This window comes from Neopsephotus bourkii, unplaced genomic scaffold (genome assembly GCF_033783945.1).
Source record: "Neopsephotus bourkii isolate Nb327-2 ecotype Australia unplaced genomic scaffold, CSIRO-AGI_Nbou_v1 NB_1036, whole genome shotgun sequence".
NCBI classification, from domain to species: Eukaryota; Metazoa; Chordata; class Aves; order Psittaciformes; family Psittacidae; genus Neopsephotus; species Neopsephotus bourkii.
Genome location: NW_026901525.1, coordinates 2,218,881 through 2,243,961, shown reverse-complemented (window position 1 = coordinate 2,243,961; position 25,081 = coordinate 2,218,881). Strand labels below are relative to the sequence as shown.

Genomic DNA, 25,081 nt, shown 5'->3' with positions numbered 1-25,081 from the left:
TATCAAACAAAACAAAGTACACACAGACAAAACAGTATCTTCCAACCTCCATACCATTAAAATTATTATCCAATACTATTTTAAATACTTAAGGTTCACACTTGTATGTATCTGAATGGGCATGTGCAGTCCATTTGCTTCCAGAGAGTTATAATGCAATGGCAGAAATTCAGAAAAATGCATCCAAATGTAGGTCTTCATTTTGTGCAGATTTTAAACTCTATCTAAACCCAGCTACAAGGAGATCACATTTATAGTTCTGTGTAACTCCTGTTTATGTCAAGTAGGTTGTCACAGGAACGAATGAGGGTGTAAGTTTATCCTACATTCAAATTCATTTCAGCTAGAGGAGGCAAACTAAAGCATCAAACACTCCCCCCTTTATACCATCTCCAGTTTAATCACATCTCAACCTACAGTGCTTTTCTTCAAACCATTCCTAGATTCAATACATTTCAAATATAATCAATGGAGGAAATGAAATGACAAAAGCATATGTTGTGACCACTTGGTTTAGAAAACCATCTTCTGAATCTCGACAGTTCACGTTTCTAAGCAAGACAATAAAAATCCCCAGAACCACAATTGCTGTTCTTACCATCACTGTGAGCACAAGTAAGTTTTATTAGTTTGGTCATATACATCGGCATAAAGAATCACATGTTCTCCTCTCAGACCTTCACACACAAAAAAAAGGAATTGTAAAACTCAAGAAGAACCATTCAGCAACAGATTTACAAGTGGGATCTCACAGCCTAATTCCTGAATGCTCTATACTCTGGCTATTCAGAGCCAGTCAGGTCTGACAGGTACCTGAATTCCCTGTGTATCTGTTTCCACTGAGCAAATTCTTAAGGCACTTGAATTCCTGCCTATCGATACCAGATAGAAATGAAACTTCTCCTTGCTGTATTCTGTATGAAAAGAAGACTAACTTGCCTTGGCTCTTTAATGAAGTAAGGCATCTGTGTCCTTACAGTGCAGTCATGAGCCCATTGCTTTCTTTGGCATTTTCTATTTTCTGGTTAAAGCAATTCCATAAGCACACTGTTGTGGATCCCAGATTTGGGCACTGGGTATTTCCTTTCTATGGTACAGTGAAAATGAGATGCTTAAGACTGAACTCTCCGTGTCAAAATAAAGAACCTTCTCAACACTGGAAAACTGACAGCATATTCTGTTCTGCCATAAGACGCAAGAGATGGGAACTGTGCAACCTGCCTTTTTGGCTTTCTCAGGCTTTGATCTGCCCTTCCTGTAGGCCTCCTATGCTTCCATTTAACTTCAAATTTTGCTATCTCTATGAGCAGTTACAGATACAGATATACAGCTACGAACCCACAACACAGTTAAGAACACAAAGAAATCTGAATGCTATTCAAACTGCAACAGGCTTTTAAATACTACAATAAAGAATCTGAAATGTTATGAGGTGACCAAGGATGAACACCTGGATCACTACAGAAGAGCTGTGTGGCAGACATTTTACACAAAGGTGCTGAACCAGTAAGGACCAGAAAATGAGCACAAGGTAGAAAATGTTTAGGATTAGGCTAATAATGTAATTCCAGTGCTGTCACTATAATAATGGAGAGCAGCACCAGAAGAATATTCATTCTAGTAATGCTCTTCCTAGGGTAATAGGCAAATATTATTCTGATGTTGAAAATTAACGTCCTGCCCTGTCCAAGTCAGAGAAATATTTTACAGAACTGAATGTCAGAGTTGCAGCAGTTCCAGAAGGACATTTTCTTACTCCCCAGAGAACTGATGCTGGTAATAATGATAATAAGTTTTTTTATCGTTAACAACAACAACATTTCACACCGAATAAGCTGGGGATGTTTTGTGCCCTCACAGAAATGCACGAAACCCAGAGTCTTAACGTTTGATTCTGAATACGTCTGTCAGGAAACAAGCGCGAGCCCTCAGCAGCCGCGGCTGCCTGATTAGTCTCCCAGTCACTCCAAGGAGCTATCAGCTTCGCAGCGTGAAGTTCTCCTGCATCACTGCTCCAAGCCTTTAGGCAAAGGATTCTAATAATGAGTCACAGTGCCGTGACTGAGGCCACACTTCTGCTCTGGTGAGCCGCTTGCTGAGAGGGGCTGCGTGCTGCCTCATTATCATTTTACAGCTTTTTTTGCTTTTTTTATTTGTTCTTTTGTATTCCTTTTCCTTTCTCTAAATGCTTGGTGCATTTCAGTGAGAGTACTTAGTGCTACCACCAGGACAGAAGCCATATGCTCATGTGTATAACCTTCTGGTGTGAGGTAGTCATAAAACTTAAGATAAGGAAGAGTATTATGCAGAAGAATAAGATTAGATACAGTCTCCTATTACATCCTCATAAATAGACATCCTCCTTCCAAGCAAGAAAGGTAAAATATTTTACACGCTTCCCATTCATAAATGGTATTATGTGAAATTAAAAAGAAAAGTGGTGACTCACTTGTTTAGCTCCAATTTAGCATCTCGGATTAATAAAAAAAAGCTAGCAATGACCTCAAGAAGTATTCCTATGTCATCAGAGAACAGCAGCACTACAGAAACACTCAATATGACAGCACAACCTCACATCTTCCCTAATTTTACATGATTGGAAACCTCAGGTGTTTTAATCATGCATCTTTCCTTGGGATATAGCTACCTTCAAATCAATCAAGCTTACTTAAGCTGACTTCCAACTGCATAGTTGAGATGGATATTAGCATTTTCCCAATACATTTGTATTTTCTAAACTTTTCTAACTGCAGCCCCACTCCACTGTCACAATGTCAGCAGCGCCCAAGTGAACTGGTTTATAGAAAATTCAGGTATAGCTACATAAACTGCAGTTACAGAATCTTGAGTTGGGATCATCTGTTGGGATCAACAGCTCATCCTATTCCAACCCCCTGCCACAGGCAGGGACACCTTCCACTAGAGCAGCTTGCTCCAAGCCCCATCCAACCTGGCCTTGAACACTGCAGGGATGGGGCAGCCACAGCTTCTCTGGGCATCCTGTGCCACCACCTGACCACCCTCACAGGGAAGAACTCCTGCCTAAGAGCTCATCTCAATCTCCCCTCTGGCAGGATAAAGCCATTCCCCCTTGTTCTGTCCTTACAGACCCTTGTCCAAAGCGCCTCTCCAGGTTTCTTGTAGCCCCTTTAGGCACTGGAGCTGCTCTAAGGTCTCCCCAGAAGCTTCTCTTCTCCAGGCTGAACAAGCCCAGCTCTCTCAGCCTGTTTCCAGAGCAGAGCTGCTCCAGCCCTCAGAGCATCTCTGTGGCCTCCTCTGGACTTGCTCCAACAGCTCCCCATCCCTCTTGTGTTTGGGGCCCTAAAGCTGGACACATGACTGCAGAAGGGGTCTCATACAAGCAGAGCAGAAGGGGAGAATCCCCTCCTTCAATCTGCTGCTGGGGGTGCAGGCCACCAAAAAAGCCATTAAACTATAGGTACTCCTGCACCCATGACATTTCCATTTTTTCTTCACTTAGATAGCAAGCATACTTTCACACTAGCAGCACATGGTGTGGGCTAAAGGAAGTAAGCAGGATCCTCCTCTATCGTCAAACATGACCGCTGTCACTGTCACTACCGCTGATGCATCATTCCCATACAAACACTGCTGCACAATGACTAAACCTTTCTCCTGCTCCTTGAGTTTTCTCATTTGTTTCAGTAACGAATATTTCAGGTGACTGTGCACTTCTAAAACTCAAAACAAATGCAAGTTTTGAAGCTTATTAAGATTGTTACCAAAGCATTCACTTGGTTGGAAATATACTTAAATTAAGGAGCCTTGAAAAGTCTACAAAAACAAACAATAAAGTCAAATGTAAACCTCATGATGGGTTTTTTTGTAATCTCAAAAGACTCTTATTTTGCTTCTCATTTTCTTCAAGTGAACTGACCATTTATCTTCACCCTATTACTTGAGCAATAGCGTGACCTAATTGCACTGGATTTCCTCTGTATTTAACTTTTTGTCCCTAAGAAAGGTCTGTGGTACAATTTCATGTACAATTACACTTAACTTCTCCACTAATAGATTCATGTATTCTTTAAGAGTGATGTGCTCTGAGCCATTCCAGGCTAAGCCAAGTTGACAGACTCTATTAAAGCGCAGTACTGTCACGGACATCGTGATTCTTAACACAAGTGCATGTGACGGATACCAATTACTTTGCTCTTTTTCATAAAAAGTCTGCATGACACAGGAGTTGTTAGGAATGACTGATAAGATCACTGAATGCTTTACATCATGATTTTCAAATGTGATCCATCCTTAATCATGGAGTAAGCATAACTGCATATCTATCACATTATGACCTGCTGTATGCAAGAGAGGCAGATTAAGCTAGTCACCTCCTAACCAAAATTTCTATCAGGCTGCGCTAATTGTCACTTAAGGAAGCTGCCATCTTTCTTCATGACAGTACAAGGATGTTTAATAATCTTAACATCAGCCCTTCAGAAGCATTAGCTTATTAGATGAGTCTTTTCCAGAAAGCAATTATTTTAATCAATGCTAAAGCATAGAAGTTATCATCCCTTAACAAATAGCTTTAAAAGCAATTAAGTAGACAGTTGTTTCTAAACACCCCAGGATCACTGCTGCAGACAAAAGGACAGCACCACTTGTTCAGGGTGCCACTTACCGAAAAAATGTATGTATGTAAAGACATGTAGAAAAACAAAGGAAATTCTGTAAAAATTAAATGCTTTCATCACAATTCAGAAAACTAAAAAGGATCCTTCTGCCTCTCTGTACTTAAAACACAGCAAATATTAAGGTCAGATACTAGGTTGGTTCACTTACAAAGAGAGATAAATGCCAACTGAATAGCAAACATTGGACCTGCTCCTCCCTGTACTGAACAGCTCTACCTAATAAATGAAGAACTTCAAGAAACAAAAACTTTAGTTTTATTACCGATGAAGAGCTGAAAACCTCAGGAAGTTTTTACTCCACACCACTGATGGAGTTATCTTCAGAGTTCCTGAAGACTGGATTTTATGAAGCTGTTGTTTGACAATTACTGTATGATTTACACAGTCAAAAGACTTAAAGAAGTTTTTAAGATAAATGAATTAAGCAAAATTCCTCAGAATTAAGTACATGGAAAAATACCTGTTAGAACCATGAGAGAATTTTTCTTCCCACGATAAATTAGCAGGGTTTTGAAATAATGAAAAACATATTAGGAAATATTTTCAATTCCTTGAAACAAGTTAGTACTTATTCTCCTCCTGCCCAGTAGCAGAAAACATCAGCTCCCAGTTGTTCACAGCAGGTTTTCAATGATACAGTCACATATCAACATTTTTGCTCATGAACACTTTGAATGCAAAGTGCATTACAAATATGCAAACATGTAAAAACTGTGACTATTTAAAGAAACTTTCTCCCTTACAGCTTTACTGGACTCTCTTTGTGTAACAGTTTCTTTACAAGAGAGCAAGACAGCCATCTAGAGGGGAAGAAAAATAAACTCTATTTACATCACTAGGGAACACTGAATGGCCAATTCACTCGCTGTAAGCCAGAAAAGACACAGTCCAAAGAGATGTGAGTCTAAGTGAAAAGAATCCACATTACTGTACCCAGTAGGGGGGTTATTTTCATTTTGTATTTCAACATAACTCACTTAATCGATAACCCTGAACCCCAAAAGTGATAGTTCCCTCCTTTTAAGATGATAACTTATAAAGTACATATTTTTATGAAAGCGCAATGATTTCCACTACATGGCACAGAAGTCTAAAAAATTAAAAGCAGTGATCCATAACAACAGATAAAAATGTCAGTTCTGTCCAGCTTCTTAAATATATTATTGTATTACTCATTTGCTTCTCCTGTACCAACTGGGTCTGATGCAGAACTAATCAGCACAAAAAGGCAACTAACTAGCAATAAGCTCCCTTACTATAGTATCATAAATACAGCATTTATGGTTACCAATGCCTATAGCAGTTCATAACTAGTAGGCTGTAAACCTTCACAGTAAGTCAACAGAAGTCTGAGTGGAGCATCAGTATAAGCAGTTACTTCTTGGTTCATCAGAGAATTTGATAAACTGGGGGATTATAGCCCAGTGGGAAAGGATTCTGGATAATTCTTACTGCTTATTCAGATCAGTTCCTAGCACTGGGAAAGCCTAATGTACTTCTATTAGCATAGCTGTTTTGAAACAAATGTTACACATGGAGAAAAGAAGACAAAATGTGAAGAACCACCAAATTATCATTTGAAGGAGGTACAAGAAAAATCTTTCTATAGTTTTGATCCAGACTGGACAGAGAGAAGATTGAAGTGTGAAACAAATGATCAGCAATGCTTTTCTCTGTCTAGACCAATTGCCTTTTTTTAGGTCTCAGTTTCTGCACTATCAGAGATCTCGTTAATCCTAACTTGGTAATTCCACTGTGACCACTTCAGGCCAGCTCTCAAGCTACTGGGGTACTTGACAGGTCATTCACTGTACAGGGACAAATGCATATAAAATTCTCTCATATCTCTTGCCATTCCCACACCATGGAGTAAAGCTCTTGAGTTGGGGAAGGTCAGGAATTGGGGGTGTACATGGGATGTGGAGGAACATTTAATTCTACTGTATACCAATTTAGGAAGTCTACAGAAGACTTCACACTGAAGCACCTCATGCCCAAGATTCCTGGCTGAGCCCGAGTCATTTCACACATTCCTTTTGATTCATATCCAACATGACATGCGGGCAGGCCACTTACTGGCACCAGCTAGTAGTAATCTTTGAATTAAATCCAAATAAGTTCTTTAAAGACTTTTTACACTGTTCTTCCAATGATGACCTCTTCCTTAGTTTTGCAATGGTTTCAACTGGCTTTGTAATCACTGGTATAGCTATAAAAACTAAAACACCTTTTTCTAACCCCATTAGGATGAAAGCTTCAATTTTATTATTCATTTTTAATGGGAAGAAGTTAAACTCTCTCAGGAGCCATAAGAGGGAGTTTTTTGATCTATCAGCTAATGGAAGGTTGCTGCAGAGTCATGCCCTCAGCAGCCAGTCTGGTAAAGGGTACATCCTTGTACCTGGATGACAAGACGGATGTTTCCTGTTCTTAATTTTTTTTTAATAATTTTTTCCATTTTAAACACAATGATTTTAGGGCTTTTTCTGTTTGACTTTTAATGGTTTGGGATTCAGGGTTTTTTCTTAATCTTTCAGCAATCTTTGAAGAGTATTTAAAAAAAATCCTGTACCATCAACCAAAATTACAAGCTCAGCCCAAGACACTGTCTTACGATAATTGTCTAACATTTAGATCATCCCGCAAAGGTAACATTCCTGTTCATCACATGGTAGTTTAAAATGGTAACACATTCCCTGCTCTACAGAGTGTCATTTTCCAAAAGACATTAACACCAGGATTTGTTATGAAGACCATCTAGGTTATTAAAAAATAGTATTTAAGAAAACCACCACAACCAAACCCCCAAAAAACAAACAGGGAAAGGGTGGAGGGAAAACTGCATATCAGATCACCTTCCAGGTCAAAAGCTGTCTGGCTCAGCACCTGGTTGATCTTCAAATGAGATTTCAAACCTGGGAAGTGACTGCAACAGCTCAGAAGACAGCTCTGAACAATCACTATCACATGGAGCATGTTTTTAACCCAGTGAGCTCTAGCTAACAGCCTCAGGACACTGGAAGTGTGGTGCATACAGGCTCACAGAATTTTTGAAGAGTGGAAGTGAGATGTTTTTCCTGCTTTCAACGGTAATCAAAATTATCAGTCTCTCACACTACAATTACATAAGCTTATCAGCACAAATATTTCCTCTTTGCTTTTCTCTTACAGATTCCTGCTAAAGAGTAAGCAGTTGAAAGATATTGGGGGGGGTGGGGGGGGGAGAGAAGGGGATGGACACAGTATTAACAACAAAAACAGTTGTGAAAACTCCAAGTGAAAAGTGAGATGCAGCCAGAGTGGCACAGCTTCTCTCAAAGTAGGAAAGAAAAACACAACATTAAATAATTAACAGCCACCTAACTTACACATTTACCACTTTTTAGTCAAAGCAAGTCCTACCTTAGGAAGCAACGGACTTCAGAGAAGATTCCATTATGAAAGTGAAATGTGTAAATTTAGGTATTTATAGTTACTAGAAGTAACCATGCAAACCCATAGAAAAGGCTGAATAAACTCTAGGTCTAGATGGAGAAAAAAAGAAAAAAAAAAAAAAGAAAAAAAAAAGAAAAAAAAAAAGTTTCTCTCCTGAGTCTGAGCCCTCCTCCTGCATTTGAAATATCTGCTATTTTGCCCTGAAAAGAAAAACAGCTTCTGGGAAAGTCACAATTCAGATTCTTCAGTCTGGATCTAGCAAACACTCCCCTCTTCAAATGCCTCAGCCATAGCCTCCAGCGTTTTTCTAACCTCCTGTTTAAATACAGATTTATTTTAATTGGTCCTTTTCCTTCAGAGTGGTCCCCAGCTGCTCCTCTCACTTGCCTCACCAGGTGTCAGAGAGGTAAATCAGGATAATTAGTTCTGAATTACCCAGCTGATGGCTGAAAAAAGCGACATCTTAAGGTAAAAAGCAGGAAGGTAAATGGCATCTTCTAATGTAACACACAAATAAAGGACAGAAAGGATGAGGGCAGTCAGAAGATACTTTTGTCTTCCATTATGCCCATGGAGTTAGTAAATATGGTCATATTCCCTGCTACCAAAGACAAATCAGTTGCTCACAAACCTAATTAGCAAGTCTTAGGTTGGAAAACCTAAATACCCAGCAGCACCCACTGACTGGAGCCTCAGTGATCTGAAGAATATGACCCACCATCATATTTTCACCATCAGTAAAAGACAGAAAGCAGCAAACCAATCTTCAGGTTTCATCAGCCCTGAACCCATTTTCCCTACAACAAACTACAGAAAACTTGAGAGATTTGGTCTGACTTAGATTGGATTGATTTACAAACACTAGCTGTGAATGTACTTCTACAGAATTCTGTGGTTATGCTGCAAAAAGTCTCTTAGGTAATGAAATTGAAACAAGAAATAAAGACAGAAAATATATTCCCATATAGTAGGTTCTCTTATAATCCAAGCTAGAACTTTTGAAGACACTCATCTCTTAAAACAGCAGGAGGAAATGAAAACCTGCCTCACTTGCATTAATAGAAAGACAAACGGCTCACTCAGAAAGTGGTGTCAGTCATTTCCCTCAAGAGGTGGTTAACAAGCTGCACCTGTTGTGCCTGGGACAAATTTAAGCCCAGGTGAATGGACAAGAAAGTAAGGACTTTTACTGACTTATTACTGTGCATGCTTTGTATGCAATACTGCAGTTTGTATTTTATTGTATTTTGGTGGGGTTTGTTGCATGCATTTTGTTGTATTTTCACCTATAACACAGAACAAAGGTTTGTTTTAAAGTCTGCTTCCGATTTACTCAAATCGGATTTGTCTAGGATCCTAAGTCCATATGAACATGTTTTCAGGATACCCCTTAGATGTAATGTAGAAATAATGTACAATTAATAACTCTAAGAAAGTAACCTGGAAGTCTCCCCCTAACACACCTATGAACCCTTCATAATGGTAGAGTTCAAGAATACACCAAGAGAAATGTTTTCTAAATGATGCACTGAAATTCTCAGCCCAGTAAACAATATTCATACCACACAAAGGACTAAGGTGTTGTATTTTTTGTTCATTAAAGTGAAAGACAAGCCGAGCAATTTATATTATCACTAAATATTTAGGGGTTTATTTGGGAGCTTGTTTGGGGTTTTTCTTATCTGATACAGCTAACTTTTTCTTTCTGGGATCAATGCTGTCACAGCAGCAATGAAAAATAAAACAGTAGTACCTTTATTTACATTCCCAAAATACCATTAAAACCATTCCCAGGCAGGCACAATCAATGTTACAGACTCAAACTACGCCACTCTGCTTGAAGATATAAAACATATTTTGTTCAAGAAGCCAAGAAATTAGTAGTATAATAAAGTAGCTAAAAATGCTGTCATGTTTTTTGTTGCATATGAATTGCATAGCTGAGGAGGTACAGTAAGTGCCTGACATAATGAGTTGTGACTGGAGCTGGAAGGCTTATTTGCCCCTCAGTGACACAAAACCAGGGAATTAACATAAAAGTAGCTTATATCCAATATAAGATCTATTGCTTCACTTCACAGCAGATTTTAAACTCAACTGTTAAAGGATGGCATATTGATCTACACTGATAGCGGAATAGACTCCACAACTTGGTTAAAGTTGTAAAGTAGGTATGCTTTATTCAGCTGAAGACGCACGGGGGATTGGTCCTCCAAAAGGCATGCGTACCTCAGTGCCGTTTTCCTTTTACATTTATCCTGTAAAGTCATACATAGGTATTAGGTCGCACAATACGCCTATACATATTCATATTCTATCCCCGCTTCGTATTATAATGAGCTAAAAGGCGCTCCACGCATGCGCAGTGCCTCCTGCTGGTCTTGGGCAGGGGTCTTCAGATGAAGTAAGTAGTCTTCCTCTTGTGGGTAGGGGTCTTCAAGATGAAGTAAACGAGTCTTCCTCAGGCTTGAACTTTTTACCTCTGGTCCTCACGCATGCTCTTTAGGAGCTGGATGGGTCTGGTCCATGTCTAGCTGGTTTAATGAGCTATTCCCTTCGCTAGGAAGCCTTATCTTAGTGCTGTCTGATAAGGCAACTGCTGGGTTTGTCAAGCCAGCCATGATTTAAGCAGTACTCCTTGTACAACCCCCATTCTCCTCACTAGGAGGTTTTGTTCTGGTATTTGTCTGATAAGACATCTGCTGAGCTCGTTAAACCAGCTATGACTTAAGCAGTACCCCCCTGTACATTTTGACAACCCCCCTGTACATTTTGACAACCCCCCTGTACATTTTGACAACCCCCTTGTACACAATAGGCCACATCAGTTTCATACACCTTCGTGAAATAATGAAACTTGACTTTTTAAAAAGCACGTCTTACTTGCTGTTCCAGTGACATTTCTTTTCATGCTGAAAATATAACATTGTTAATAATTCTTTAACTAATATTTCACCCTAAACACAATCATCTAGGTGAATAACATCAACAAAAAGTGGCTGCTTATGCCCAGAGAAGTCAAAGCTTTCAAAACAAACATCAGAGCAAAACAGAATATTTTTATTGGTTGCTTATACTCTACAGCTTGCAGAGCTACAAATATCTTCAGCATTCACAGACCTGTTTGACGTAAGAAGCACCTGAATATCATCAAATCCAAGCCCTCTGTCAAAGCTAGATGAGATCAGCCCCAGCTTTTCCTACCTGAAGCTCAAAACTATGAGGATGGAGACCCATAATTCTCTGGGTAACCTGTTCCATGTACTGCGTCACCTTCTCAGAGAAGACTTTTCTTCCTTAGCACGTACTCTGGAGCGCCCACGATGTCACTCTCTCATGATACCATCAGCCACTATCAGGAACAGCTTTCTCCATCATCTCTGTACCCCTTCTTTGACATTAAAAAGGTATCAATACAGTTGCAAAACCAAGATGAACGGTCATACTGGAAATAAGGAAATAGAGTTAACAGTTCTAGACATGGAAAAATACTGATCATAACACAAAGGAAAAAAATCCTAACATGATGGATCTTGAAGGAAAACCTTGCACTTTTACTCTGCATATTTACTTTGCACTTGAACAAACCAACTGGAAGCAAAATGCTATTTACCCAGACAATATAATTTTACCAAATTTACTCAAAAAGAACTCCAGCATTCAGAAAAAACACCTCTAAGAGTCCTTTTTAAAGGCTACTTCTCTCCTGCTACCCATTTCCAACGGTCAGGGTAGGAACCTGTGCTAGAAAGGCAGAAGATAGTGGGGATAGGAAAGGAAGGCAGAAGATGGCCTCGTGGCCCATGGCAGGCTGCTGGAACTAGAAGATCTTTAAGGTCCCTTCAAACCGAAAACATTCTGTGTCACCATTTCTGTGACATGCACAGTAGCAGGAGTGAGTGGAAACGTAAAGAAAGAAAACAGAAAACGCTTTACCTGGGATACAGCCACAGCACTCAACAAGGCAGGAAATTTAAAGAAGCTTTTCCTCAACTGCTCTGTGCTAAAAGTTTTCTCAGTCTTCAAGGACAAGCTGCAAACCCCTCTGGACTCGTCCCAGCACCGAGTGGATGTGCTCTTGTCCCAGGTAAGCCCTAAGACAGACAGTGAGTAAAACGACTTCGGGAAACAAAAGTAAAAAAAATAATTATCGCAGGCGTGTTACCAGAGTGCCATCTACCGCGAGCAGGGGCCGGGAGCTGAAAAGCATCAGCTCCGCGCTTGAGGGAACGCAACACCTCTGAGAGATCTCCATGAGAAAGGGCTCACAGGGGTGCCAGGAGGTACCTACCCTGACCGGAGGACCGCGCCAGGCCCGCGGACGGTGACACGGGAGCGCGTTTCCCCTCAGGTGCGTTGAGGTGAGGTGTGAGGTGAGCTGAGGTAAAGCGCGGCCGCCATCGCCGCCGGTGGAGAACAACGGCAGCGGACGGGAAACCCGGCCGGAAGCCCGGCGGCAGGTGCCGTCAGCGCCATGAGGCGCCCCCTGCTGCCTGGGCGCGTCAGGCGGGCTCGGCCAGCGGCTCCTCAGCGAGTGGACGAGGTTCTGCGGAGGGCGAAAAGGAGGAAGAACCCTGCCCTCGGGCACCCCTTCTGCTGCATGAAGGTGAGACCCCGCCGCGACAGCCCGTCAGGGGAGCTGTGGGTGATCCGGTAATGCGCGACCGCTGGGGAGGGCTGAGGGGAGGGAGAGCTGAGGGGACGGGCGGGTTAAAACCGGCACCGAAAGGGTGCTCAGGGAAGTGCTGAAATCACCGTCCCTGCAAGTGTTCACACACCTTGGAGACGAGGCCTCAGTGCCATGGTTTGTGGTGGCCTTGGTTTAAAGTTAGGCTTAAAGAACTTCAAGGTCTTTTCCAGCCTAGTTGACTCGGTGATGCAGGGCAGCAGGCAGACACCATCTTGTATTGCTCTGCCCCTCAGCCCAGGCTTGGCTTTTCCCTCCTTTTCTCCTCACTCCTACAACATGGAACTGGAAACCCAGCCCAAAGATCAGCAACCAGCTGGTGCTTTGAGAGGTACCACAGAAGGGAGTACCGCAGTCAGAGATCTTATTTAGTCCTTAAATATCTTATTTATCCATTCTAGATCTTATTTATCCACTGAAGAGCTCATTTATCCCTTCAAGATCTAATTTATTCCTTGACAATCTTATTTATCATTTAAAGGATTTAAGTTCCTCAAAGGGTTTTATTCCCTTTCCCCCTTTCTGCACCTTTTCCTCCTTAGCAGCATCAGTTCTGATTTGTTTGCAGAAGACAGCAGAGCATCTGTACCACCGCTGGTTCAGAAGGAAAAACAGGCAGGAAAGTGAAGCAATAGTTGATGGTTTCCTTTTATAATTTAAGTCCTTTTATTAGCAAGATTGTGATGTTGCCTTACCTTGTCCCAGCACAGGAAGGGAAAACAGGTGAAATAAAGCACAATTCCCACCGTTCCCCTCCCTTCCCAGCAGCAGATTTCAGCAGAAGCCAAAAACTGCTTTGTCACTAAAGCAGCAACAGGTTAAGTGACACTGCTTAAATAGCAGCATGACTTAAATGCATTAGTGTTAGGAAGGACCTTACAACTGGTTCTAGGAAACTCAACAGATACCGGGCTGTTTAGTAGAAACAAACTGAACTTTTAAAGCTAGTATTGTGCTGGCAATAATGAAAATAATATGTGCCTTTAAAGTCAGTCTCTAAAAACTGAGTATTGAGTTTGAGGCCAGCTCTCACTGAGCAGAAAGCTTAGGTTGACTGAAGCCTCATACAGCAAGGCAGTATTTAACTTTAAAAATACCGTGAACATTACACAGCTTTATAAAGTTTGCTTAAGCATACAAGGCCCTGTAGCCTGCTGCTGAAGTGTCTCCCCCTTGGATAGAAACAAGTGCAACAGTTTCACCTTTTTTCATTTTATTAGCACAAAATCAGGTAGAGAGTGAAGACAAAGAAAGGAACATACACGTGTACTTCGAACATGGAAAACTCACTGCACAAATGGGAATGATTTCTTCCTTCCTGGGATCTTGCCAGTTACTTCCTCTCACCTTGAGTACCAGAACACTGGGATGGGGCTTGCAAGCCACAAAACCTGATCTTACAAGCCCACAGCACTTCCTTAAAAAAAACCCTGCTGTTCCGTTACCAAAAAGGGGCTCAGCCTCAGTTCAGAACCACAACTGCTACTAAGAGACTTGAAGGAGAGCACTTGAATTCCCAAGTCTCCTAGTAACTCTGGGAGCAGATCCTTTATGTATTTAGTATCGTACAACATCTTTAAAACAAAGGAAAAACATTTACACAGCATGTGCATACAACCTAATGTTAATGCATGTATATTCTTTTTTTACATATTTTGATGAAAATCCATTCTCTAAGCACAGAAGCAATCCCGTGGTTATTTGTGACCACATAAATACATCAGTTGCAGAGACTGCTTACAGGTACAGATCTTCTTGCAGAAACTTTTATAGTGGCACTTGATATAGTCAGTTGGTCCAGTGGCTTTGCAACACCGATACACACACAGGGACAGGTAAAAAGAGGCGAGATCTTTACGGGCCAGTAGCTGAGCTTACTGCGTAGCAAGGCTCATGTACAGTATGACATCTGCAGTAATAATACCGATACCAATAAATTAGATTAAAAGAATTCAGATATACTTCCCATAGTATGAAAGCCAGCATTCACAAAATCAGGAAAAAAAACCCAAACCACTATTCTATTTGGATTGCATGGCGACAAACAAGGTGTTTGCCACAGTATGGAATCAACACACTTTCAAGGTCCAGTATTATTAGTAGGTTGTGGTACACTGAAATTTAATTGCCATGCAAGGATAATGCCCTCAGACATTTTCCTAGGAATTGTCTTGGTTATCAGTGAGGGTAGAGACAGATCCACCATCACAAGCCATTAACTTTATAATTTTTCCACTTGGGAATAGCTGAAAGTGGTTGCTTTACTCCAACGGATGGCAGACATTCCAGTTTAGTTAGCCATGCAGTTGTTTTGTGAATAGGATTAATCACACAGATTTATAACATCTATGTTTTTGCAGAAGAGAGCAGGTCGTTTATTTCTGCTTTTAATACTTCCCTTCCTTCAAAGGGGACATACCAAGAAGCGTGGTCTGAAAGCAAAGTATCACGATCTCTTAAAATGAAGCTCCAGGTCAGCTCTCCAAACCACCACAGAATCACTAGAACAGAGCTCTACCTTGCATCCACTGAACGAGTACAGAATCCATGAGGATACTCTGAGCACATCAGTAAGAACAAGAATTATTTTATGGAATGATTTGTGAGACCAGCCCCACCAAACAAAAAGCTTGAGTTTCACAAGCCTAAATAATGCCACCACTTTTGTTGTTCATGACAAAAGGGTAAACTTAAGCAAAAGTGGATGTTTTATAGATTAATCTAAAAAAAAAGGAAAAAAAACAGTTGAGCAAGTGACCATTCAGTGTTTCACCCAAAATTCATTCCTTTGTAAGTTTTGATTTGACCTGGCAACCAGTCAGACTGTTATAAAACAGGACTCCAAACTGAAAACCCACTGCTCTTGCAATAAAGCTGGTTTCAAACCGGCATTTCTCACTCCACTGGCCTCAAAGTATTTTTACAGTAGTTGCAGTTGTCCAACATGAGTTACAAGCTGCTGCTCCACAGTTCGCACCACTCTTCTCCTGTGAAACATTACTTCAGGCTTTCAGACTACTCTTCTCTTGTTCCACAAAAATTTGGAGTGAAGAGCTGACAAGTCTATCCAGGGCCTTTCCTCTAGACGGCGTTCCTGGGTGTGCCATTGTGAGTCACTGCTTTCATATTTGAGGCGCTTGACTGATGGTTGCAGATTCTGTGGGAGGCAACACCTACCTCAAAGACTTCATGAATGGCTTTGCGGAAGCAATGAAAATTGTAGTCTATCAGACCTGTCAAGAAGGAAAAGAGGGGAGAGGAAAAGCTGTGCTGAGCTTGGCACATTTACGTACTCAACACTTTCAAAAGGAGCATGTTTCATTTAACCACCAGCTATTTTGCTACTTATTTTAATATGAACTTGGATTCAGCACATTAACAAAGTTTGACTGATGCCAGTATTTATTTAGACTGTCTCAGTTTTATCAAAAGGTACTCATTTGGGATGCAAGGAGTATATTCATAATTAAATAAATAAAATAATAATTATATCATCATAATTAAATAAATAAATTAAATAAATAAAAAAAAAGCAGGTGAGGGGACAACAGAAGACTACCCCCTAAAAACAACCAGGACAGCACAACCATCACTTAAATGTTATCTTGCACTTTATGACATCGATACACATCTTAACTACAATGAGGAAAACATTGAGATCAAATACAGTACAGTTATTAAAAGAACAGATCCTCTTTTTCTCTTTTTAAAATACCAAGGGAAGGACTGACATGATTCAAATCATACTTTGAAATTACACTGTCATTTCTACCCTGTAACATACGCAAGACCACTTGCACCATCATCTCCTACAGGTCCAACTAACTATACAGTTAGGTACCATAGCAGATGGTAGTGATACAGGCCACATTAGCTACACAAGTCACTTCAACAGAAGAACAGTGACTCATGAGAATAAAAATAATATCTCTCTCTACCTATCTCTAGGAAAAGAGAAAATACCTCCCAGAAGAAATTAAACATATTTAGTTACACAAAAATGAAGGTGACTTACAAAGTCATATTAATGTATTTTATAGTTGCTAAAAACATTAGATAAAAGCCATGGAATGGGGGGAAGTCCTTACCTTTGCGCTCAAAACTCTCTTCTCTAAGAATGCAAACTAATGCCAAAAACTTTGTTACTTCCTTTAAGTACAGGACTGTTGTGTTATTGAGCTTGATAATTGCCATTGATTCTTTATCATAAGCACTTCCAGTGCCATCTTCCTTTAACCTAAGAAAGAATAAGTTAACAAAATACATAATCTGGTATGTTAATATAATATCTAGTATGTTAGTACCTGTTAAATGGAGTTAAAAGAATATTGCTCATACTGAATAGTGAGCAAGTGAAGAACTTGCAGTGCAGATCTTAAGTAAGACCATTATCACACCTTAAGTTTCTCTGGAAAGCTAGACCTAAACAGAGTAGAGGCCTTCACCAGACACTGTACTAGCTGAGCAGTTAAGAGCAAGCTATCAGCATTTACTATTTTGTTATCAAACTAAAGAGCTATGGATGTTTAGGGGATACTGAGCTTATAACTGAGCATTCTTAACAGAGGTAGTATATAGTACATTATATACAACAAAAACTATGGCGTAGTTTACCGTCAAACCAGAGTCACTGCTACTCACTCACTATCTCACCAACTTTACAGTGCCACAGTAAAGGTATCAAGCAATTAGTCTGAAGACTCTAATGCAGGACTTCTATGTAGAAATGTCAATAGAGAGACATCTCAGCAAAATTACTTCTGGCAAATTACTACAAAGGTTTCCTTCGTGAGGCTGAGGCAGGAGGGTAACAAGGAGCAGGACATTGTTTGGTCTTAAGCTAAAGCAACCTGCATTTACAAGAAAAGATTAGGATGCTGCTTTCTATCTGCAAGTTACTAATTAAATACTGTAAAGCAAAACGATGTATGATAAGCTACTTCTAAGCACTCACTCCTGAAAAAAAGCAAAACAACCCAAACCAAACAGTTACACAACCCTGGACTGACCATCAGCAGACAGCCTATTAAGTGTTGTGGTATTTCTTGGCAGCATTGTATTTTCCAGGCTACAACCACAATCCTAAAATAAGCTACTGCTTCTCCAGAGCCACTTCAGAAATCCACTGTGAAGTAGAATTCAATGGTAAATAGTGAGAAACAAGCACTATGCACCCCTCAAGAGACAGGCAGCAAGAAATGAGTTGACCTCACAAAACAGCACCTCATCTCAAAGCCACACTGAGTGTAAGTTACACTTTGGAGGTACAGCATGCTACTGGCCCCAGTTACGTGCAGGTATTAACAGCCTTACATCCACCATGCCAAATGACACACAGCAGTATGCACACTTTATATTAAACACTTGTCTTGCAAGTGTCAGATGGCTGTCTAAAACCAGGAGTAGAGGGAAACGGAGTACAAATGCTGGATCCAGCTGCCAAATTATTTGGCTTTATTCTAGTTAGTTACAGAACCAGTGTGCTGTAGAGAACACTCAATAGCACCCTGCTGGAGGACAAAGCCAGCACCACTTGTGCAGTGTGCAGCCTATTCTACAACTTCTAAGGACTTTTTTTTCCAAGGGGTGTTCATCACTTACCCATATATACAGGAAACATCTATCACTACATCAATCATGTCACAGCACAACTCATATGACTGCATGTCCACAGGGGAACTGTCTGTTGCGATGTAGATTTTGCTGACTACATCGAAGAGAAAAGCCTTTTCAATGCCTGAATTCTTCAGAAAGAGAAAGAATTTGAATTAATTTTTTTAAAATAACTACATTATTAACATCTCAAGTAGAATTTAAACACTTTCACATTCTTAAGAGCAGAAAATGGTTTAAACATAACTAAGAGGCTTAAGACAGAATCTATAGTTAGAGCATATAGTTAATACATACAGTATACTTGTTGCTATAGCACATATCAACATCACCTTCTAGTTGACAAAAATAAAACTGGGGACTCTGATAGAATTCTTTTTAGTTTATTATTAGGTTATTACAGACAGTCCTTTACCAATACAGGAAAAAAAAAGCATTATGCAGTAGTGTGGAGCAGCACATCTCACCCACACAGCTCCCCTTTATCACAACTGGGTTTTATCATGTTGTCCACATGCCTGCAACAGCCTCACAGACATAACTTAAACGAGACAGGCTACTGCAGCCTTGTCTCTAGAGTGATGTTTTATTTGAAGTATACAGCAGCAAGTTTCTATGTCACAAATTCTATATGAAACGCAAACGTTAACAGAAAAGGGGCAAAAGTCTCATGGGCCACATGAAATAATTTAGTTCAAGGCCAAGTCTGTATTATGACGAGTCTTGTCAAGTACATCTGAGTTAGACTACTAAGTGCCTTAGCAGACTAATGAGTATACCGTGCTGGCAGAAAACTTCCAGGCAACAGTTCTAAACAGCCAGCCTGTTCTTTGGCAGTATTTAGAGAAACCCATGCAAAGCACAGACCAGTACAATTTAACTGTGGGAAGGAGCTTCTGATACAGGAAACTGGGATAGCAGAGCACAGAGGGGCTCACTTTACCGTTCCCTATATTTACCCCAAGTTCTGTTAGATTAACACTTACTGATATAAAGATATTTAGTAGATTTTCCAGCGTTGGCAGTTGTGGAATAAGCTTCTGTACCACTTTACTGAAGGCTTCAAATATTGAATGATCATAGATACTGGTCAAATAAAAGCTGAGGGAGGGAAAAGGATTAAAAAAGAACAAAGATCCAAGAGTATTTCAGAACTGTGACAGAAACGTTAAAGCTATGTTTTCTAACATTCAGGCCTGATGATTTAGCTGAGATGCCTTTATCACAGATATATGTGGCCACTGCACCAAGAACCTCATTGCTGAGCAACTACTGTAAACATCAAACAGATTTCCCCTGTCCCTGGGAGATTGGAGTACAGACAGAAAGATTTGAATATGCTTCACAATAGGCTTAACCTACAGAATGCTTATCACAAGGCAAATGATTGACTAGATTTCTTCACGTCCTGTTCTGGTCTTCTACTTTGTTCACCGATAAAAGCCCCAAGAGAATCAAAATAGCAGTAAAACCAGAGAACAGATAGCTCCTTTTAAAAGGTGCTGGTAGAAGACACCTTGAAAGTGAGCCAAACATCAAGTAAGGGACTAAACTTTTAAACCCAAACAAAAGTCAGTGCCAGCCAGATCAGAGGGCAGGCAGCTTCCCCTCTCCCTTCCCTGCCCCCTCCAGGCCACATGTACAAATTCAGCCTGTTACGCTGAATTAAAAGTATGCAAAAGGCCCTTGAATTACTGGCGAGTTGATGAATAAATCCACTGATTGGAATGCGATCCAGTAGCCTGCATTATTTCAGTCAGCCCAACAGCTGAGGCTTGGCCAATAAATTCAGCAGTGTATTTTATAACAAGAGTTTGTGCAGTATTAAGAAACTAACAGGCCTTGCTCCAGCCTATCCAGTAGCTCATCAAAAAGACCTTCATCTGTATGTACATCAGCAGCAGTAGAATCACACATGCCAGAACCTTTAACTCACCTAAGGTGAAGCTTTTCAAGCCCAGCATCCGTAAGGTCATCATTTGCCCTCTGATGAATATCCCTCTGAGTTTCTATTTTATGGTCATCTGATAAACCATCAACTTTATGAATAAAAACTTCAAAGTTCATTTCTGGGTTGACCTTGTACGCTTTTGAAACTGTAATGTGGAGTCTTGTTAAAGCTTCCATGTAGTCATCCTGTAAATCAGTTTTGGCAGGAATGAATGACAAGGCTTATCTCCAATAACTATTCCATTCTGCACCCGGACAAAATATTCAGTGCAAGAAGTTCCCTTCTGTAACTAAACAGAAGTGTGGGAGAGTAGAATATTCTGGAGTGTCAGAAATCCAAGTAGCTTAGGTTCTGTTATGTACATTAAGTGGCATTAGCTACACAAAGCTCAGCTACACAAATAGGCTTCAGAGCAAAAGGGCAGGTTACACTTCAACTCCAGCAAAAGGCGATCCCCAGGATGGTCCTACCAACCAGGTAATCTCCCATGGTACAATTACCTAAGTTCATTAGAAGCTACCAGATACCAAACAGTACCAGGACTTGAAATTGAGGCCAGAAGTGTGCTGCTATTAAATGAACTCCACAGCAGTCAACAGCAGAGGGAAGGGCTAAGTCAGACCATCTAGCACAGCAGGTTCTCTTTATTACTGTAGAAGGAGAAGCCCAAGGCACTCGCCCCTTCCCACTCTCTCCACCAGCGTGTATGTTCCAGTCACTTCACAGAGATAAAACCACACACCCAAAGTCAGATTCCCAATGCATCCTTTCATACATAACAGATGTCTTAAACTTAGATAAAAATACAAATTACTGGCTTCTCCATTCCTCTCTCACACAAAGCAAAAGGAAATTCCCTTGTGATTCTCAGTGATTTGCATTTACCTGGGCATCAATAACATATATTAGAGCACCAGTTCCTCTGAAGATCATCTCATAATCAAATGTGGGATCAAAAAAGTCCATCTGTCCAGGAAAATCCCATATTTGGAAATTCACAAATGAACTGTTAGAAATATCATCTTTGTAGATCTTGTTGGTACTTTCCAAGAACAGAGTTTCATTTGGAGACATTTTGTGAAACACCACCTGGTAAAAGAACACAAATAATAGTCTTGACTTTAGAATGTTAGAAGAGACCCGTGGAAGTCCTGTGACTTGAATCTTATAAAGAGGTTGATTCATTCTAAAGTGTACATTTGCTTTTTGGTAAAGAACTTTCTGTATCAGCTGAGGCAATAACTTCCCCTGGACCAGAACCAAGCAACCAGAGTTAAACCTTTTCACAAGGCTAAATAACAGTGCTGCTCAGACACACCCCCCAGTTACTGTTTCATCCTTGCAGGTCTAACACAGGACTTTCCAATTAATCTGTATCAGCCAAATTCAGATGTAATGCAAAACCACCATGTTAATGCAGCAACTGTGAGCTTTAAGACTGGAGAGGAAAGGTAATTCCTAAAGGAACCTTTGCTTTTAGTCTGGTGTCAAGCATTACAACACAATATAATCAGCCTGATCCTAAACTACAATAGAAGTGTACAAAACTAACATCTCAGTTTTAGAGACCCAAATAGCTGGGTCTGTTAACAACTGAGTTATGTTTGCTGACCCTCTCCTTTCAAGCACCCTAAAGAAAGGATGAAAGCTTGCACTCCAGTTGATAAACACTACAGCTGCACTGGTGAAAAACACACTCGCTGCTACTACTCAAAAAGCCCCACTGTGATTTTAGCCCTTCCCTGAACAAACACAACTAGTATATATCCCCCCAGCCTGCTGTGGGGTCAACAGCAATCCTTGTGCTCAAGCAACTCAACTTTATATTATAATAGTTACTACAAGTGTAAGGTGTTCAAACACCAGGGCTGCAAAAAGAAAGACGTTCCCCATATCGTGCTTGGTAACTTACTTATTTTAATGTTTTCCACTGTTACAGAAGTCACCCGTTAAAGAGCTCTAGTGCAACAATTACTGTCAAAAAACTTCAAGACAAACCACTCCACCCCCAGCACAGCTAATGGATTGCTTGGTGAGATTCAAAGCAGGACGTCAGCCTACATTTTTAAGGTAAGGGAAAAATATTCAGTTCCTCAAGGCTAATGTTTCATAGAATCCCAGACTGGTTTGGGTTAGGGAAAGAGCTTAAAGTTCATCCAGCTCCAACGCCTGCCACAAGCAGGGACCCCTTCCACTGGAGCAGCTTGCTCCAAGCCCCTGTGTCCAACCTGGCCTTGAACACTGGCAGGGATGGGGTAGCCACAGCTTCTCTGGGCACCCTGTGCCAGCGCCTCAGCACCCTCACAGGGAAGAACTTGTGCCTAATGTCTCACCTCAATCTTCCCCTCTCTCTCTCTTTTAGGGTTCACATTTCTCAACTGTGAATAATACAGGAAGATCTCTGCTTTTGCTGCTGGTCTACAATTGGTGCTGTTCACGTAACTAAAGACTTAGAAAAATAGTATCAGTGCAGCCACTGCATTTGAACATACAGTGCAGGCATTAGGCCTAAATTACAGGGAATAACTGGAAAGACTGAAAAGCAACAACAGCCCAGTCTGCTGAGAAAAATACTAAGAGATGCAGTACTTCTTGTAAACTTTGTCTGAAGACAGAAAAGCCCACAGCAGAAGATGCAGGTCTGCAGATCAGTTTAGAACCCATCAGTCTGGTACAGTCTATGGAGTGCCAAGTCGGCTGCATGAGACTGCTAAAAGCAGTAGTGTAGCAGACCTGCTACACTGCAACGTCCAAAAAAGGCTCCTCTGCATAAAACCTGTGTAGAAATCTGAAGGTTCCACACTTGCATTTGAAAAAAGCTTGAGGTCCCTAAGCCTGGAGCTTGAGAACCACCTCAGTGCACTAGTAACCCCTTCCCTAAAAAACAGTCACCTTAAACCTTCATAATAGGGACTGCAAATCCAAAGCGTGCATTGAGGAGCAAGGATCATTCTCAGCACTACATTTGCCTTGAGCTACATCACAAATGAAAACAGTCAGTTTTGTCTTCTTTTTATTAAGAAACACAACTTCACACAGCTACCAACAAATCTAAGGCACTGAAACTGTTTTATTTCCTCCTCTCTCAGTGACTCTCTGCTCAGTCTACCGTACTGAAGGAAACCATAAGCTGCCTCTGCTGATGCGAAAGCAGAAGTCTCTTTCAAAGGACCAAAAGGCAAAACAACAGCTCAAGTCTCTTGAAGCGCTAAACACGCACCTGAACCGCACACATCACTTTTATTTCTGAAGTGTTAAAAGTGAAGAACTTACAAAGGCTACGACCTACGCTACACAACCCTTTTCTCTAGAGCTGCCGATCGGTGTCCGTCCTGGGGAAAAACGCGTCTTTAAGCCAGAGCCTCTCCTGGCTCCAACTTGGCCACATTCGCCCACGTTAAAAAGCAGAAATCGCCTCAACAGCAACGCAGAAAGGAGAAAGAGCTCGGCGCCGGAGAGGCAGCGCGGCAGGCGGGGCGGGGAGCCGCCGGTGCCCCTCACCTTCTGGATGGAGGACTTCCCGCTGCGCCGCAGCCCCATCAGCAGGATCCGCGGCTTGGAGTCCGCCCCGCCCGCGCCGCCGCCGGGCCCTCCCGCGCCGCCGCCGGGCCCACCGGGCCCTGGGCCTCCCTCCAGCTCCGCCTCCTCCTCCTCCTCCCCGTAGCCGAAGTCCTTGGGGAAGGAGTCCGCGGCCCCGAAGCTCCCCCCCACCAACGGCGGCTCCTCCGCCGCTCCCGCCGCACCCGCCCCGCCGAACTGCAGCGCCATGTCCGCCAGCGCCCGGCCCGGCACCGCCTCTGCGCCGTCAACCCACCCCGACACCACACAGCTCACCGCGGATTGGCTGGCACCGAGCTCCGCGGCGCTGATTGGCTCAGCGAAGCAGCAAGGTAGGATGGCTCCGGTCAGACGACCCGAGTCACCTGACGGCGCGTCCGCACGTGAGCGGGCGAGGCGGGGCCCGGGCGGGGAGGGCGGTCCTTGGCGCCCCCTGCGGGGCGGGAGGGCTCCTCCCATGGCGCGGCCAGCCCCGCCTCCGGGGTAGACACACATTTAGCGCGGGCAGAGGGGCTGCTGCAGGGACACCCCCCTCTGTGAAACAAGGGGCTTCATGCTCATTAAACAGTCATTAGCTCTCTACAGTCACCATCTGTACGAGCAGGCAGCTGGTCTGAGGCTGCAACAAGTATTTGTTAAGTCATTCCAGTCATAAGTGAAGGTTCACACGACTCAGCTGTTTCCAGAGAGAAGGGAATGCAGTTATGAACAGTGTAAATGTGTACTACAGCCCTCAAAAGAGTCTTTGCCACCCCATGACAGCCTCCCCCCAACACCTTACCTGCCTGCTGCTGCTTTGGCAGGACTTGCCCTGTGCAGTGTTTGTCCTTCTCCAGTTGTGTTACCTACACCACACATGCAGCTGCACAAAGCATTTGACAGCATCATCCTCTCCCTCTTTCCACATGCTACAACTCATTGTATGTCCTAACTTACAGTGAGCTTTCTTCTCTCCTTTGCTGCAGAAGGTGGAGTGTTTTTTCCTGTTTGTTCAGGGCAGGGCTTTTGGGTGTTGCCTTACAGGTTTCACACAGTATTTTCCCCTCCTTTAACTCTCTTCTGGTCTCTAAATCAATAATAGCCCACTAGTAAGGTAAACACCCATTACATTTGTTAGCCCTTGATTTCAGTTCCTACACTGCCTTCAGAATGAGTTCTGATCCATCCCACACACCTCTA

At 41.8% G+C, this 25,081-nt stretch overlaps 1 protein-coding gene and 1 long non-coding RNA gene across 2 annotated transcripts in view; both read right to left on the bottom strand.

Moving 5' to 3' along the window:
* The window catches only part of LOC133216204 (uncharacterized), a 133,317-nt gene extending 120,962 nt beyond the window's left edge, over positions 1-12,355 (bottom strand). Inside the window, exon 1 of the long non-coding RNA XR_009726575.1 lies at positions 12,030-12,355. This is a non-coding gene — a long non-coding RNA (uncharacterized LOC133216204). The remainder of the gene's footprint in view (positions 1-12,029) is intronic.
* A 1,621-nt stretch (positions 12,356-13,976) lies between these two features.
* On the bottom strand, positions 13,977-24,125 carry RRAGC (Ras related GTP binding C). The gene is made up of 7 exons (XM_061360737.1): positions 23,846-24,125; positions 21,230-21,433; positions 20,330-20,529; positions 19,380-19,494; positions 18,382-18,524; positions 16,869-17,017; positions 13,977-16,013 (listed from the first exon to the last, which is right to left on the bottom strand). The coding sequence occupies exons 1-7, from the start codon at positions 24,110-24,112 to the stop codon at positions 15,862-15,864; spliced, it is 1,230 nt and encodes a 409-aa protein (XP_061216721.1). The 5' UTR covers positions 24,113-24,125; the 3' UTR covers positions 13,977-15,861.
* Between the last annotated feature and the right edge of the window lie 956 nt (positions 24,126-25,081).

Bases quoted from the DNA above. Each gene is read 5' to 3' on its own strand.
- RRAGC (XM_061360737.1), bottom strand. From the start codon at position 24,112: ATGGCGCTGCAGTTCGGCGGGGCGGGTGCGGCGGGAGCGGCGGAGGAG. The intron at 18,525-19,379 runs GTAAGTGTTAAT...CTCTTTCTGAAG, and splicing joins TACTAAATATCTTTATATCA to AATTCAGGCATTGAAAAGGC. The intron at 16,014-16,868 runs GTAAGGACTTCC...CCTTCTTGACAG, and splicing joins AGAGAGTTTTGAGCGCAAAG to GTCTGATAGACTACAATTTT.